At 41.9% G+C, this 16,998-nt stretch overlaps 1 protein-coding gene across 11 annotated transcripts in view; it reads left to right on the plus strand.

Moving 5' to 3' along the window:
* The window catches only part of TNC (tenascin C), a 97,216-nt gene that overhangs the window by 17,050 nt on the left and 63,168 nt on the right, over nucleotides 1–16,998 (plus strand). For 6 of the 11 annotated variants that reach the window (XM_063787538.1, XM_009457162.5, XM_001156720.7 and 3 more), the window contains 3 exons: nucleotides 9,722–10,313; nucleotides 13,584–14,993; nucleotides 16,368–16,631. In XM_063787538.1, the coding sequence (XP_063643608.1) occupies nucleotides 9,857–10,313; nucleotides 13,584–14,993; nucleotides 16,368–16,631 (2,131 nt within the window). In that variant the 5' untranslated portion in view covers nucleotides 9,722–9,856. Of the gene's footprint in view, nucleotides 1–9,721; nucleotides 10,314–13,583; nucleotides 14,994–16,367; nucleotides 16,632–16,998 lie in introns of those variants that run through there. The other 5 variants (XM_063787541.1, XM_063787545.1, XM_063787540.1 and 2 more) reach the window with 1 other exon arrangement.

The following is a 16,998-nucleotide window of genomic DNA, read 5'->3' on the forward strand; positions in this document are numbered from 1 at the left end:
TGGCACGTATGTACTGAAAAAGTACATAGTTGGATGAATTGATGGATAGATAGACAGAAAAGTAAAAAACTCATCAGGGCCAAGAAGCCTAGAAATACTTTAACGTAAATGCTCTTCAGGATCCCACCACTGATATTTCTCTCTGGAGATCATTACAATGACCTCAGACTAAGAATTACTGAAAGACTTTCATATGCACTTTTTAAAAGTTTTTTTCCCCCAGCTTTATTGAGGTATAATTGACAAATTAAAATTAAAATTGTATACATTTAAGGTATACAACGTGATGATTTAATATATGTATACATTGTGATATGATTACCAGATTCAAGCTAATTAACACAGCCATCGCTTTACATAGTTACCTCTGTGTGTCAATGATAAAGACACTTAAGGTCTACTACTATCTTAGCAAATTTGAAGGATACAATACGTTATTATTAACTGTAGTGACCATGCCGTACATATGCACTTCTTTTTGAAGGCCTCCCAATGGTCTAGAGGAAGAGATAGATCTTAATCGAATTCCTTGACCCAAAGGCAAAATCTCTGGATTTTAATATCAGCTTTAATAGTTAATTAGTAAAGTCACCACTGATTAGCTAGTGACTCTCTCTGGGTGTTTCAATTCAGTTATTCTCTTAAATAACTAGGTATTATGGCAAATAAGTTTCATGTGATATACTACCTCTATTTATATACTACTTAATTGGCTGCCTGAAGTGATGATTCAGAATGATTCTTAAGTGGGGCTCCTCAGAATTGTGTTGTTATCGATTAGCTGTGTCTGCCCCATGCACTAGAATGAAGTGTTTTGTGCCACAGACTTGCCATGCCTATACCCAATGATCTTCTACAGTTGCTTCTAAGTCCTGCTCAAGCATGATTTTGATTCTATAATTTGATGTCTGTCTGTGTCTTTGGAAAGTACTGAGAAGCTGGGCCAAATGTTTCCCGTTAGGAACACAGTCTTGAAAGACTAAACCACAGGCAGTCTATTCAGTAGAAAGCCCTGGCTCAGCAGCATGGACAGCCATCCCAACAGCAGCACTGCCCCTGAGGAACCTTGGCCAGGGTCCTGACCTCCCAGAAAAGAGCCCCACCCCAGGCTAATTCATTTGCTTTTCTTGCTACTGAGTTAGAAGAGATAGGATAACAGGAAAACCAGGGCTGTAGCCACAGCCTCCTCATTTTCCTAAAAATTTTAGAGTGTCCCTGCTACTTGACAAATTGAAATACTAAGATTTATACATTTCCATGGAAAAAGCAACAGTGGGAAAGAGAGGGCTTCCCAGATTTGTCTTATAGATCTCATCCTTCAGAGACTAGCCTTCTGTTAGAAATGCTGTCTCCAAGCACAAGACAGAATAATCATATAATACCAATACACACCAGTTGCTAAGGTCTCCATCCTTTTAAGTATTTGTTACTGAGTGTTTTGCCTGTATTATCTCATTTTTCTCACTTTCAGTTGAAAGAACTTTATTGTGCAGTTGATATTAGTGTTACCATTTTACAGATGTGAAAATTAAGGCCCAGACAGGCAATGTTACACAACCAAAACAGCTACTGGATGGAACCCTTTGGATTTGCTACTACCCAACTATTTCTGACCTAAAAGAGTGGTGATTCCATGTGGTTCAAATTAATAGCAAGTGGCAGAGTAAAGATCTAACAGTGTTTGACTGATGCTAGAGCAGATATCCTCAAACATTGCACAGATGTTTCTTGGATATTTGTCCATGTTAGTATTTATCACTCTTCACAACAAGTATCTGTTTACATGTCTGCTTTCTATACCTGGCTGTGAGCTCATTAAGGGCAAGACCTATCCATCATTGGCTTCTGAAACACCCCACCACCACTAGGCTATCCCATAGCCTGTTCTTACACTTGTTCAACCCATCTCTGTTGAATGCAAGAATAAATCATTTAGAAATTAATTCTCAGTCCTCTTGGATAATCGCTGGCTCCCCCAGCATCTTAACTGGGCACCAGTTAAGCCACTGTGCTGCCTAAATGGACAACCACTTCTCAGTTCTGGAATTCTTCACTTAGGGTTAGGAGGGTCTTCGCTTTGGCAGTTAGAGTTTTCTCAATTCTTTTATGACACAGGTTGCACCGGACTCACTCAACTATGGAGATCAGATGTCCTCAGGAAAAAAAAAAAAAAAAATCCACACTTAAGACTGTTTCCTGGCTCCTCTCTCTTCCTGACACATTCCAAAAAGGAATTTATGGATGTTGGGAAGGACAAAGGGTGAGGAATTTCTAGGACATTTAAGAATGCCCATGTAAGCAACTCTACGCTTGACAGGCCATGCACAATAAAACTCTTTGGCCTGTAAGCGAGAAGAAAAATTTGGTGTAAGCTGCCTCATGGGTTGCCAAAATGATGTGGAAACAAATTCATCTGCATTTCTAAACAATAGGAATTCTCCTTGTCCTCCCAAACCTAGAATATTTCATGTACGTGCTTAAGTCAACAAGATAAATATATTCCATGAGCTACTAAAAATGAAGTCATAAGTAACTAATTCTGAAATATGATTCTAGCCAGTTGGAAGTTTCATCTTTATCTAAAAATGAAGTTGTTTATTCTCCAGCTGTGACCAGGGAAAAATTCAGATTGTTGATTTCTTTGTCTAGCAATGATCTTTGTCCTGCAGTGAGGTGCCCAAAAATAACTGTTAGCCTATTCCCTGCTGCTTCCAAAAGGTTAGCTACCAAACAGCTCTACTAGTAAAAGAGAAAAAAAGAAGGATTTGACAGCAAGCCAAGAGGCATCGTAATGTGTAAAATTATGAGCTAAAAAGCCATTACGACTGGCATGACACTGGCCTTGGTTTCCCAACCTGGTAAATAAATTTTTATCTCACAGTAATGCTCTGAATAAAAGTCTATAATGCCAAAATCTGAAGAAATGATTCAACACTGATAACATTTAACACCAAGGCAATTGAAATAAGATTAAAGCTTAACATTTAACCCTTCTCCCACCCCACACTCCCCACAAAAGCTTTCAGGACCATTGTTTTTATCTTCTTATTTTTTATAGCGGGCTGGGGCCATAAATGTACCAGGTATTTGGAGAATGGGGGACTAAATATTAAAGCCTATATTCTACCCAGCCTTCTCAACAGATGACTAACTGTGAGCAGTTAGGCACCTAGCCTTACAGAGGTGCCATATTGCTTACTGAGTTAAGTACCAGCTCTTCATATTGATCTTTTATATCCTTCCCAAGATGGCTTCTGCCAATACCATGTAGTCTCTACCTTTCCGCTTTCCTATGCATTATTTTATACCCTAGTAGAACAAGACCTCTCCATATTCCCTGCATGCTACACCACCTTGGCATGTATCCGGCACCCACAAGGAGATGCCACTATTATTACAGCTATCTTCTTAATTCTCCTCACCACCCATGCATTCCAACTTCTTTGCCTTTTCTCATGGTGTTTCTTTTTTCTAGGGTGCTGTAGGCTTCAATTTGAACCCACCTACTGGAGTTGTATCCAACCATTTTTCAGAATCTTGCCCATCTTTCAAGTACATCTCAAATACCACTTTTTTGAGATGTCTTTCTTGGGACCCTCAATGGATATGAGTTGGCCAATCTCTTTTGTTACTTGTTATAGTCATGAATGTATCTCCCTGATTCCCCCATCCCTTCTGGATACAAGGTTTTCTTTCTGATCTATTCTCTATTTGATCAGTGTTGTTATTACTGCTGCTGCTATCATTAGATACCACATATTAAGCACACCTTAATGTGTGCCAGGCACTGTGCCAGTAGCTTAACATATGTCTTCTCATTTCATCCCTCTCTCCTGCAACACTATGAGATAGACATATGTATCTCCAGGGAGAGGAGGCGGGGAAATTGAGGTTCAGAGGAGAAAGGGAATGGCCATAGGGAGCAGCTGCTAAAGTGATAGAACTGGATTCAAACACAGGTTTATTTTACACCAAAGACCAGACTCTTTCCCCCACACGCAACTGCTTCATTAATGGAAATGTTTAGTTGGCTGAAGGATATGGACTGAGTGCCCTCAAAACTCTGGAGCACAGCAGTGCAGGACAGCAGAGAAACGGGAGTCATGAGTTGTCTTTGACAAGCTCCTCCAGCTTCTAAGGAGAAGCTGAAGCAGACAGAAAGAGACATTAGACTTGGCCAGAGTGGTTCCTGGAGCAACTTGGTCTTAGTTTAACGTGGGGAGAAGATTCTTACGAGACTCTAAGGTGTGCAGAGGGAGGAAGAAAAAAATATTTCTTAATCCAAGGACAAGGCTGGGGGAAAGGATGCTGATCTGACACAGGGTAGTTATCTCTTCAGATCTGCAAAGGACAATAGCATTGAGGATTGCGTCTCACTTGTACCTGGATATGTTCAAACATGTAAGGTATGGAAACTACAATGCTTGCTATAGTTAAGTGAGTTAGTTGCTAAAAAGAAGCCATTTTTTCTCCCTAATCCCCGGGCTCTTGTGTCTGAGGTACTCACCCATTTTCATTAGTCAAGAAACTTAACAACATTGAAACTTTCTTACAGACTCTTCTTGATCGCTTTGAGTCTCAGTTTCCTCATTTTGTACCATGCGCTTAGTAAAAACAAGCAATCCTCTAAACCAGTACTGCTCAATAAAACTTCTTTGGATGATAGAGATGTTCTTCATCTGCACTGTCTCATATTGTAACCACAAGCCCCGTGGACTCTTAAGTACTTGAAAGTGAGTGATACAACTGAGCAACGAGATTTTTAATTGCATTTAATTTTCATTAATTTTAATAATCACATGCGGAATATCGGACAGAGCACTTCGAATTCAAGACCAATGAATTCGAAGTGTTTTATCTCTTTTTAAATTTTCTATCTCATGGGGAAGTTTTTATTGTGGATTTTATTTTCACCAGATTAACTAGCTTTTGAGACATTGACAGGGATGGAGATACATAGAAAATCTCACAAAAACAATTTCATAAGTCACAGGTATTTGTTTGACTCTAAAAATTAATTTTGATAAAGAAAGAAAGCAAAGTCTGACACAAGTGTGTCTTGTTTTGCATTAGATACATAAGCTGAGGCGGAGCAAAAAGCAGCACAACATGCTTAGCTTGGAAATAGATTTGTCCTGGATATGGGACCCCAAAAATCTGTGTTTTGTGCCAATGCAAAGACTATGTCTCTTCCTGATTCCCTTCTTTGCAATCATTGACTTACCAGATCCTTAAATGTCACCATCAAAGATATACACACACTTACATATATAATATGATATGTAATAATATATTATCTTTCATTGTATTATAATAGGTAATATTATGTTACATCACATATTATAATATTATGTGTAATATAATTGGAGCAACTATTATATTATATATGGAGATATATATATATATATATATATATATATATATATATATATATACACACATACCACGACATGCATATTTTCTGGGATCACTGAGAGAGGAAAAGTTCTTACTTTGCTGTAGAACTCTTGCCTTTGCTTAAAAACAGACATATTCCAAAGTAGGGGTTTCAAAGGTTAGGAGAAAGAAAATCCTAGAAAAAAAAAGCATTCATTAAAGTCCATATTTTTCATTACAAATGTTTCCTTTTATTAAGCTCTTACTGCTACCAAAGACTGTTTGCCATTGCTTTCACACACATTATCTCATGCACTTTTCACAATGATCCTATGAGGACTCCCCTAACACATTTATTGATGACAGTACTCTGGCTTATGGTCACAGATAATAACCTTGCACAAGGAACAGGAAGTGATCAAACAGTGATTCAAACCTAAGACAATTTGCCTATAAAACTTGTGCCCTTCAGTGCCATTCTATTTACATTCTGGTGCTTTGGAACCTGCTACATTCTCAAAGAAGACCTTTCTATTGGGTACCAATTCCGACTAGAAAAGTCTTTCTCCTGTTGTGCTGAAATTTGTCTTCTCATAACCAACCCTCCCTCCCTGCCCCATTCCCAGCACATAAACACACAGATAAACACACACACACACACACACACACACACACACACACACACACACACAGGCACTTGTCCTGTCCTTAGGGGCTACAAGAGGCAAGCCAGTGCCTGCTTTGCCAGGATTTATACATGGTAACCCTGACCCACTCAACCTTGGTTTTCTCAACTACAAAATAAACCTGCCCAGGTCTGTAGTCCTTCCTCCTACAAGATATTTTCCAGACCTTTTATTGCTGATCAATTTTCTATAAAGATTAGAATCTGTGTTTTCTAAAGAGTCTCTGTAGAATAAGTTGCTCATTCTGAAATTATAAAAGTCCTACTATCAGAACATGATTCTTCATGTCTGACCTAAATACCTCCAACTGCAATCTCAAGTAAGTTTCCCTGGGTTCATCCACAAAGGAGACTTAAAACAGCCAGTTGTCTGCATGAGAATATTTTACATTCTTAAAGGTCATTATTTGCTTCCTATTTTTTCCCTCTCTCATATAAATATTTCTAGTTCTAGTAAATTTACCTCCTCACCCACCAGTGATTTCTGCAGCTCCTCTTTGATCTAGATCCAAGTTGCTGCTGAGTTTAGGACTGTATTCAACTAGGCGGTCAAGCTCAGGCTTAAGTAAAAGGAGGCTATTGACATGGACTCTTGTTAGGTTTTGTTCCCCAGGAGCGCAACAAAATAGGAACTACTGTTTAATGAGTGCCTACTACGAGCTTGACACCATGCTGGGTACTTTATGTACAGGTCTCTAATGCTTAATTTTCTCTGGAAAGGTTTTGACTCCTTTGTTATATATGAGGTCATGGTTTAGAGAGGATAAGTAGCTTGTCAAAGTTACAGGGCTAGTGAGTGACATTTGAACCCAGGTATGCCTAATTCCAAAGCCTAACCATTTTCTACAACACTGAAAATATAATGGATTTTTCCCAAAGTACAAAAACACCCACTGCCCTCAGACCACCATGAGCCAATAGGAAATACACAATGCTCAAGAATAACATACTCTTTCCCCCAACGATGCAACGTTTGGTGGTACCAGTGTACGCCTCTTAAACACACAGTGAGAAATCCTCACTCTACTCACACTCTGGTCATTATTACCCTAAACTCATTGCCTTGGAGTCTCAATCAGCAACTATAATGGCTTTTTAGATGGAAATTTAAGTCATTTAGCAACTCACAGAAAAGTGTTGGGGAGAAGTCCAAAAACATTTCAAACTTGGCCCATGGCCCTTTCTAAAAAAAAAAAAAAACCTAAGAATTGATGGGAAAGGGGTAGGAAAGTAGAACTTTGTGAAGGTGAAGAGAGTTAGAGCAGCCATTCTAGTAGACTATGCAGCCAATAAATATTTGTCCAGTAAACACATAAGGTGGCCAAATTGGTTTGAAAGGAGAGAACATGCCAAGTCTCCTTTTTTATAATAATCTTCATTCAGTGGCCTTACCTACATTACAGACCCACACATTGTTAGTTAAGAAGCTAATTTCAATGAGAAAGCATGCTCAAAAGAGGGTTGGGTATTTTTTGTTTCTTTGTTTTTGTTGTTGTTGTTGTTTTTGTTTTGTTTTGTTTTTGCAGATATTACAGGGACATTTGGTAAAGTGTCAATAAGAATATAATTAGAATGTGGTAGGTATGTGGAAAGGACCTTCTTAGTTAAATGCACTAGTGCTTTCTTAGTCCTTAGGCCCCTGATCAGTCATATAGAAATGCTTCCCAGTTCAATTTTCCTTGCCACAATTCCTCTCTAAGTTTTGCAAAGGCTTTCTGTCATGAGGAAGGAGATGGTCAGTTGGGATCATGTTGATGCATTCTATCATTAGGATAAAATCTTTCCAGAAAAAAAGTTAGAAACCTTCTTATAGGCTGAATAATCCAAGCACCACCACTAATTGACATAAATAACTAACTTACAGTGTGCAAGTATAAGAATATCATGGGCATAGGGAAATGTCAATTTGTAAATGACATGCTAAAAACCAAATAGCAGCCAGGCACGGTGGCTCATGCCTGTAATCCTAGCACTTTGGGAAGTTGAGGCAAGTGGATTGCCTGAGCTCAGGAGTTCAGGACCAGCCTGGGGAACATGGTGAAACTCCAACTCTACTAAAAAAAAAAAAAAAAAATCAGCCAGGCATGGCAGTGTGCACCTGAAATCCCAGCTACTTGGGAGGCTGAGGCAGGAGGATCACTTGAACCTGGGAGGCGGAGGTTGCAGAGAGTCGAGATCATGCCATTGCACTCCAGCCTGGACAACAGAGTGAGACTCCGTCTCAAAAATAAATAAATAAATAAAATAGCTCTTCAATTATCATTTGAATTTTACTCGGGTGCATCTCCTAATTAAAGAAAACCATGAATGACTTCATATCGTGTATAGATCATTCTCACATGCCTCCATAGCATTGTTTTAGTAAATATTATAACTGCCATTTCTTCCTGTCTTTATTTAGTTTCTCAACTGCCTCTAACAAGTCCCCTTTTCTCTGCTACCTGATTGCTCATACAGGTGAATAGCTCTAAGAGAGATGAATAAGATAACTTGGCAAAGTGAGAACTGCTTCATGGTAGCATATTCTCCTCCATATTCTGTTCCCATCAAATTCTTCTCACTATTTAAGGCTCAGCTTAAATTTTACCCTCCCTTTCCCATAAGCTATGCCCCACCTTTCTCTTGACCATTCCTTTTTATTTTCAAACCCCATAGGCAGTTATACACTATACCACAAAACAAATCCTATACATTCTTTCTTGCTTTGCTCCTTAAGTACTGGATGGATGATTCCATTTTCTTCTTAATTCTATTGTTAAGTCCCCTGATGGTATGTATACACTTGGTCTTATATTTATTTCTACCACCCTCAGACCTCTGTAAAAATGCTATAAGTACTTGCTGATTGGAGAAGACATCAGAGGCTCTTAGACATCCTTTCTGAGCTGTGAGCCTCAGTTTAGACAACTGGTTCAAGAATATTCTGTCAGGCTCTTCTAAAAACTGGACTTTTGAAGGTTTTGGAAATAAATCAAGGAGCAGGGAAACTGAGATGCAGAGGAGTAGACTGAATGCTATACTGGCAGTCACATAACTAGTAAGAAGCTCGGCTGGGATTAAAACTGTTTGCCTCCTAGAGTCCTTTATTTTAACCTCTGCCTCTCATGACAGAAGAGAACCAGCAGATGGTGTGGAAATCAGTTTTGAAAATCAATAAGAGGCAAGAGTTACTGAACATCTACCGGGACCAGGGCCTTTATAACACTATAATAATTCACTCAGAAGACATAGTAAATACTGAAGGAATTAATGAATACACAAATAACTTCTACATCATTCTTTTAACCCTGTCACTAGCAACTATGATCTTCACTATACAGAAAGTGAAATAAGGCAAAGAAAAATTACATAACTTATCCAAGGGACCAGAGCTACAGCCAAGATACAAACCTATGTCTATTTTATTTCAATATTTTACCTTTTTCTCTCTATTTTTCTGTCTCCTTAAATTTACAGAAGTTGAATAGTGAGTGAAATCATTCCTTCAAGTGACAAACTTCTTTTAGAGACCATTGTATGTTATTTCAAGGGTATATAATGAAAAATTATCAGGAGAGCTTCAAATACCGGGATATAAAATCAAAATTCACTTGGAATTGTAGATATTCAATATATTCAATAGTAGATACTCATAATTTTTTTGTTCATCTTTGCTTGTAGAAAATAATTCTTTCAAGAAGATCAGGGACAACTGATTTGAAGTCTACTCTGTGCTTCTAAATCCCCATTCTGCTGAAAGTGAGATACCCTAGAGCCCTAGAGCCCCAGCAGCACCCAGCCAAACCCACCTCCACCATGGGGGCCATGACTCAGCTGTTGGCAGGTGTCTTTCTTGCTTTCCTTGCCCTCGCTACTGAAGGTGGGGTCCTCAAGAAAGTCATCCGGCACAAGCGACAGAGTGGGGTGAACGCCACCCTGCCAGAGGAGAACCAGCCAGTGGTGTTTAACCACGTTTACAACATCAAGCTGCCAGTGGGATCCCAGTGTTCGGTGGATCTGGAGTCAGCCAGTGGGGAGAAAGACCTGGCACCGCCTTCAGAGCCCAGCGAAAGCTTCCAGGAGCACACAGTGGATGGGGAAAACCAGATTGTCTTCACACATCGCATCAACATCCCCCGCCGGGCCTGTGGCTGTGCCGCAGCCCCTGATGTTAAGGAGCTGCTGAGCAGACTGGAGGAGCTGGAGAACCTGGTGTCTTCCCTGAGGGAGCAATGTACTGCAGGAGCAGGCTGCTGTCTCCAGCCTGCCACAGGTATGAGCTGGTGGCCCGCCCAGTCCCACACTGTGCAAATATGGAGAAATGAAGAGCGTAGCAGCATCCATCACTTGCTTCCAAAGTGGGCTCACTAGAAAACTAGCTTCCCAGAGTGTTCATTACAAAGAGATTTTATGTTCAAATAAGTGTGGAGACTGCAGCCATCTCTCTCCTGCTTGGAGGAGTCATGGCGACAACTGCTTCTCAGAGGAATTTTCAGGCTTCTGATAAGTCCTGCTTTGAAAAACCCTATTTTACCTTAATTATAAGTTTCTAAAACGTATTTGACCATGAAATCTACCCACTTTCTACCCCAAAACCTATGAGTACGCCATGAAATTTCTATCCCAGAGATAGGTACTGGTGTGGCCCCATCACCTCATTTTACAAATAGAGAAACTGAGGCCTGGAAAGAGGATGGGATTCCTGAAGGTCCTCCAATAAGGAGTTGAGTTCCTCACATTTCAGTATTCTTACAAATGCACAGTGCTGCCTGTGATAGTGCTGAGTCTATAAAAATTAGAAAAAAGTTCCAATTTAATAGCAATTACAATGATTACAATCATATAAGCTCCCTCTGTGTAACAGGCACTGTTGTATTATTTAATCCTCCCAACAGCCCTTTAAGGTAAAGATTAGATGAGGGGAAGATAAGTCCTCTTCTACAGATCAAAGAAATGAATCTCAAAGGGATTAACCCACTGGCACAAGATGGCACAAAGAGCAATAAGAGATAGGGTCTTTGGCTAGGCGCAGTGGTTCACGCCTGTAATCCCAGCACTTTGGGAGGCTAAGGCGGGTGGATCACCTGAAGTTAGGAGTTCAATACCAGCCTGGCCAACATGGTGAAACCCCATCTCTACTAAAAATACAAAATTAGCAGGGTGTGGTGGTGCATGCCTGTAATCCCAGCTACTCAGGAGGCTGAGGCAGGAGAATCACTTGAAACCGAGGGGCAGAGGTTGCAGTGAGCTGAGATCATGCCATTGCACTCCAGCCTGAGTGACAAGAGCAAAACACCACCCGAAAAAAAAAGAGATAGAGAGAGAGAGAGAGAGAGAGAGATAGGGATTTTGCATGTGCCTGTGTGTCTCCAGAGCTCATACTCACCCATGGATGCCCTGTTTCCACATGCATCCTATTTCAAGGAATTTTGCTGCTTTGGAATTATGTCTTTATCTCCAATAACTAAAGTTGATAAAGCTACATGAGTTTCAACAACTTCAAATCAGAGCTGAAAATCTGTTTCTGCCACTCAGAAAAAAATTACCAAAATGTTCTTCAACAATTATTTCAAGAGTAAACCTAACCACCCTAAGTGAAATAGTCTTACGGCTCTGCAGGACAGGCTCTAGGTTTCTAAGGCAATTTTTAAAAACATTTTCTTTAGGCATAAGTTAGTTTATCTTCCACTTCTGTCAACTCCCTGGAAAAATGCAGATGAGAATACACAGTAGGAGTAATGCTAAGTAGTCAGTTAAAATGATTGTTTAGAGCAGTGCTGTCTAATGAAAATATGACTCATACATGTAATCTTAAATTTTCTAGTAGTCATGTTAAAGAAAGGAGAAAGAAACAAGTAAACATAATTTTAATCATCTCTTATTTAATTCAACAGAGCCAAAATATTGGTTTTTCAGCCTGAAATCAATATCAAAATTATTAATGGATACTTTTCAGTCTATTATTTTATACTATTTGGAATCTGATGTGTATTTTACACTTACAGAACATCTCAATTTAGACTAGCCATGTTTCAATGCCTAATAACCACATGTGGCCAAGGGCCACCATACTAGATAGTACATACTTAGACTCTCACTTTACAAATCAGCTTTTTAAAAAAAATTCTTTCTTCCTGCTGTCAAGAAGGAGATAAAATATATTAATACAAGCTGCTTCTACGTACAGAGACTACAGAGTGAATATACTCTAGTGCAGAGAATATAGAACTGGGTTTTGTTTCTTCTCCTTAAGCTCCATGGAGATCAGACCAATGACTTCTGCAAACTGAGCTAAGGCAATATTTAGGCCTCAAGGGGCTCGAGTAATGTCAACCTTGACCCCACATTCTTTAAGTTGACCTCCACTTAGCCTTCAGGATAGAAAGAAATAAAAGATAAAGGCACGATACTTTTCTGGGGACAGAGCCAAACTGAAAGGTGTCCTTATAGAATTAGAAAGCCATTAGCTACCTCATTTTAGTTGCGGAAAATTAGAATGTTTTGGTTATATAAACCCACATACCAACTTGAGCCAACCTTCCACAAAAAACTTTGGAAAATAAAACAGAAAAAAATAACAAGGACACAAGAGTGAGCTCTTAAGGGGTTTACTTAACTCGGATATACCCCAGGGAAGTGGGCTATTGGCCCAACTTCACGTATAAGAAAACTAAGCTCCAGGTAGTCTAAATCCCTTGCCAAATGTGGCATAGATATTGAATCAAAAAGTCAGAATTACATTCAGTTCAACAACTATTTCTTGGGCATCTTTTATGTGCCTGGCCTTGATGAGGCACTAAAGAAATAATAACATAGTGGCCAGTCGTGGTGGCTCACACCTGTAATCCCAGCACTTTGGGAGGCCAAGGCAGGCAGATCACGAGGTCAGGATATCGAGACCATCCTGGCTAACGTGGTGAAACCCCATCTCTACTAAAAATGCAAAAAAATTAGCTGGGCGTGGTGGCGGGCGCCTGGAGTCCCAGCTACTCAGGAGGCTGAGGCAGGAGAATGGCATGAACCCAGGAGGCGGAGCTTGCAGTGAGCCAAGATGGTGCCACTGCACTCCAGCCTGGGTGACAGAGCAAGACTCTGTTTCAAAAAAAAAAAAAAAAGAAAAGAAAAGAAAGAAATAGTAACATAGCCCCAGCCTAATGCATTCCACAAGGCAGTGACTCATAATCATCATTGGAGTAGTAAGACTTCTTGAAAATGTGACAAAAACTATGAATCCGCTCCCCCCAGGGGTGGAAATACACACACACACACACACACACACACACACACACCCCTATGCATAATCACACACTGTTTTGGCATACAAGCCTATAATTTCAGAGAATTCAGGTTATGAATTCCTACCTGGTATAACAGGATGTGAGTCTCGTCTGATTTCACACACTACAACAAATGGTTCTCAAGCCAGATGGAGCCTGAGGGTGCAACCGTCCTTCAGCTGAATTTGAATCTGGGTGCCCTGGGTAGATACAGAAAAATGTGGCTGCTTAAGCCTGGCTGAGAACTTCTGTTTCTTTTGTTGCAGGCCGCTTGGACACCAGGCCCTTCTGTAGCGGTCGGGGCAACTTCAGCACTGAAGGATGTGGCTGTGTCTGCGAACCTGGCTGGAAAGGCCCCAACTGCTCTGAGCCCGAATGTCCAGGCAACTGTCACCTTCGAGGCCGGTGCATTGATGGGCAGTGCATCTGTGACGAGGGCTTCACGGGCGAGGACTGCAGCCAGCTGGCTTGCCCCAGCGACTGCAATGACCAGGGCAAGTGCGTGAATGGAGTCTGCATCTGTTTCGAAGGCTACGCCGGGGCTGACTGCAGCCATGAAATCTGCCCAGTGCCCTGCAGTGAGGAGCACGGCACGTGTGTAGATGGCTTGTGTGTGTGCCACGATGGCTTTGCAGGCGATGACTGCAACAAGCCTCTTTGTCTCAACAATTGCTACAACCGTGGACGATGCGTGGAGAATGAGTGCGTGTGTGATGAGGGTTTCACGGGCGAAGACTGCAGTGAGCTCATCTGCCCCAATGACTGCTTCGACCGGGGCCGCTGCATCAATGGCACCTGCTACTGCGAAGAAGGCTTCACAGGTGAAGACTGCGGGAAACTCACCTGCCCACATGCCTGCCACGGCCAGGGCCGGTGTGAGGAGGGGCAGTGTGTATGTGATGAAGGCTTTGCCGGTGTGGACTGCAGCGAGAAGAGGTGTCCTGCTGACTGTCACAATCGTGGCCGCTGTGTAGACGGGCGGTGTGAGTGTGATGATGGTTTCACTGGAGCTGACTGTGGGGAGCTCAAGTGTCCCAATGGCTGCAGTGGCCATGGCCGCTGTGTCAATGGGCAGTGTGTGTGTGATGAGGGCTATACTGGGGAGGACTGCAGCCAGCTACGGTGCCCCAATGACTGTCACAGTCGGGGCCGCTGTGTCGAGGGCAAATGTGTATGTGAGCAAGGCTTCAAGGGCTATGACTGCAGTGACATGAGCTGCCCTAATGACTGTCACCAGCACGGCCGCTGTGTGAATGGCATGTGTGTTTGTGATGACGGCTACACAGGGGAAGACTGCCGGGATCGCCAATGCCCCAGGGACTGCAGCAACAGGGGCCTCTGTGTGGATGGACAGTGCGTCTGTGAGGACGGCTTCACCGGCCCTGACTGTGCAGAACTCTCCTGTCCAAATGACTGCCATGGCCGGGGTCGCTGTGTGAATGGGCAGTGCGTGTGCCATGAAGGATTTATGGGCAAAGACTGCAAGGAGCAAAGATGTCCCAGTGACTGTCATGGACAGGGCCGCTGCGTGGACGGCCAGTGCATCTGCCATGAGGGCTTCACAGGCCTGGACTGTGGCCAGCGCTCCTGCCCCAGTGACTGCAACAACTTAGGACAATGCGTCTCGGGCCGCTGCATCTGCAACGAAGGCTACAGCGGAAAAGACTGCTCAGAGGGTGAGTCCCAGGGCGCAGACCAGCATATAATGGCCATGATGGAGTGGACTCCTAGTATGGGTTGGAAAACTACGTTTATATTTATAAACATTCATGCACACTGATTCTTTGTACGTATTAATATGTCCATTTAAACACACACCCATAATGGCTTTTTAAGGGGGCCCTGTCATTCGGTTGTTACAAGGTGACCTATTTAAGGGCTGAAGGGTTCAGAGAGGTTATATAATTGTCCCAGGGACACACAGCTGACACATCACAGAGCTGGTATTCGAGTCTGCCTAACTCATCTACATAGAGTTTAAAATAAAGTTGGAGAGGCCAGAACACATCTAGTGTTCAAGATGAGGTAGATAAAGGGATACTCTCTCTTTTGCTAAATATCAACTTTATTTCCTACTCTCCACTGACATCAAACCAACAGTAAACAAAATCTCTGTATTTGGATGGATGTAAAAATTCAGCTAAATTGAATATGCAGTGAGATTACATAAAAACAACTGTTTCAAATGCATACTCGGCTAAAGACCAAACGCCTATTATCTACAAGATTGACCTGTCTTTTCATTGTCTTTTGTAACTGGTTTTGTTTTTTTAATCCTAAAGACTGCAAGCTCCTATCCTTAAAAGGGCACTATTTCTAGCAGTTAGTATGGGACCTGGTACATATTAAGTGCTTAGTAAACCCTGGTTAAGTGAAAACACAGGAGAGAAAATTAATGCTCATATTTAATGAGTGTCTTCTGTGTACTCCTCTCATCTACCCATATTATAATTGTCATAATGGAGAATTTTTTCCTTTACTAAAGTTATTGGTATCTAAACATAAATAAATGGCTTTGTGTTCAATGTGGCACAAGCAGGGAAGCCTGGTTGGAAAGAACACCAGGCTGGCAGGGAGGAGATACAAGTTCTAAACTTGATGAGGTGAGCAAGCTTGGTCAAGTCGTTCTGCCTTACTCACCTCTATAAAATAAGAAAGTTGGACCAGATATGCCCAAAATACCCTCCCAGTGCTAGGGACACGTAACTCAAAGTTCAGAGCAGGGAGTGAGGCTCAGACTGCACTTTCCCATGCCAACAGCCTGCATCTGAGCTAAGACCCAGGAAGCACAGAAAGTTGGAGAGGCCAGAAACACCAAAGGCCACAGTGCTGACCTGGGACTCCAGTCTGAAGGAAATGGACTAAGGAACAGCCACCACAAGTCTTAAGATGGATCACAGCAGGGGGTCCCTGATGCCATCTGCATTTTAGAGGCAACAGAAGATCTTCAGACCTCTGTGGCTGACAGTGGAAAAGACAGGTCAAACAAACCTAGAGAGATTTTAGAGGGCACACTGTTGACACCAGATGTCCTTTCTTATTCCTGCCAGTGTCTCCTCCCAAAGACCTCGTTGTGACAGAAGTGACGGAAGAGACGGTCAACCTGGCCTGGGACAATGAGATGCGGGTCACAGAGTACCTTGTCGTGTACACGCCCACCCACGAGGGTGGTCTGGAAATGCAGTTCCGTGTGCCTGGGGACCAGACGTCCACCATCATTCGGGAGCTGGAGCCTGGTGTGGAGTATTTTATCCGTGTATTTGCCATCCTGGAGAACAAGAAGAGCATTCCTGTCAGCGCCAGGGTGGCCACGTGTGAGTGAGCAACTCTTTTGGGCAGCCTCACCTGACCTCAGCCCACCCAGTGTATAACCCTCCCTTGCCACGGCCCCTACAATCCTATACTTGTTCTTTACAGTTATACCAAATAAGAGCCTAGAATTAAGTCCATAGAATCACTTATTAAAGAAATCCCTCATTTTCCATCAAATCTTTCTCCTTGCTCTCCTATATACTTCCTGCCAGAGAAAATCATTACAAGTAACATTTAGCAAGTGTTTACTGTGTATCAGACTTTGTTGTAAGCAGTCTACATATTAGTATAAGAGTCCTCATTTGGCCGGGCATGGTGGCTCATGCCCGTAATCCTAGCACTTTGGGAGGCCAAAGTAGGTGGATCACC

The sequence above is a fragment of the Pan troglodytes genome, chromosome 11 (genome assembly GCF_028858775.2).
Source record: "Pan troglodytes isolate AG18354 chromosome 11, NHGRI_mPanTro3-v2.0_pri, whole genome shotgun sequence".
Classification (NCBI taxonomy): Eukaryota; Metazoa; Chordata; class Mammalia; order Primates; family Hominidae; genus Pan; species Pan troglodytes.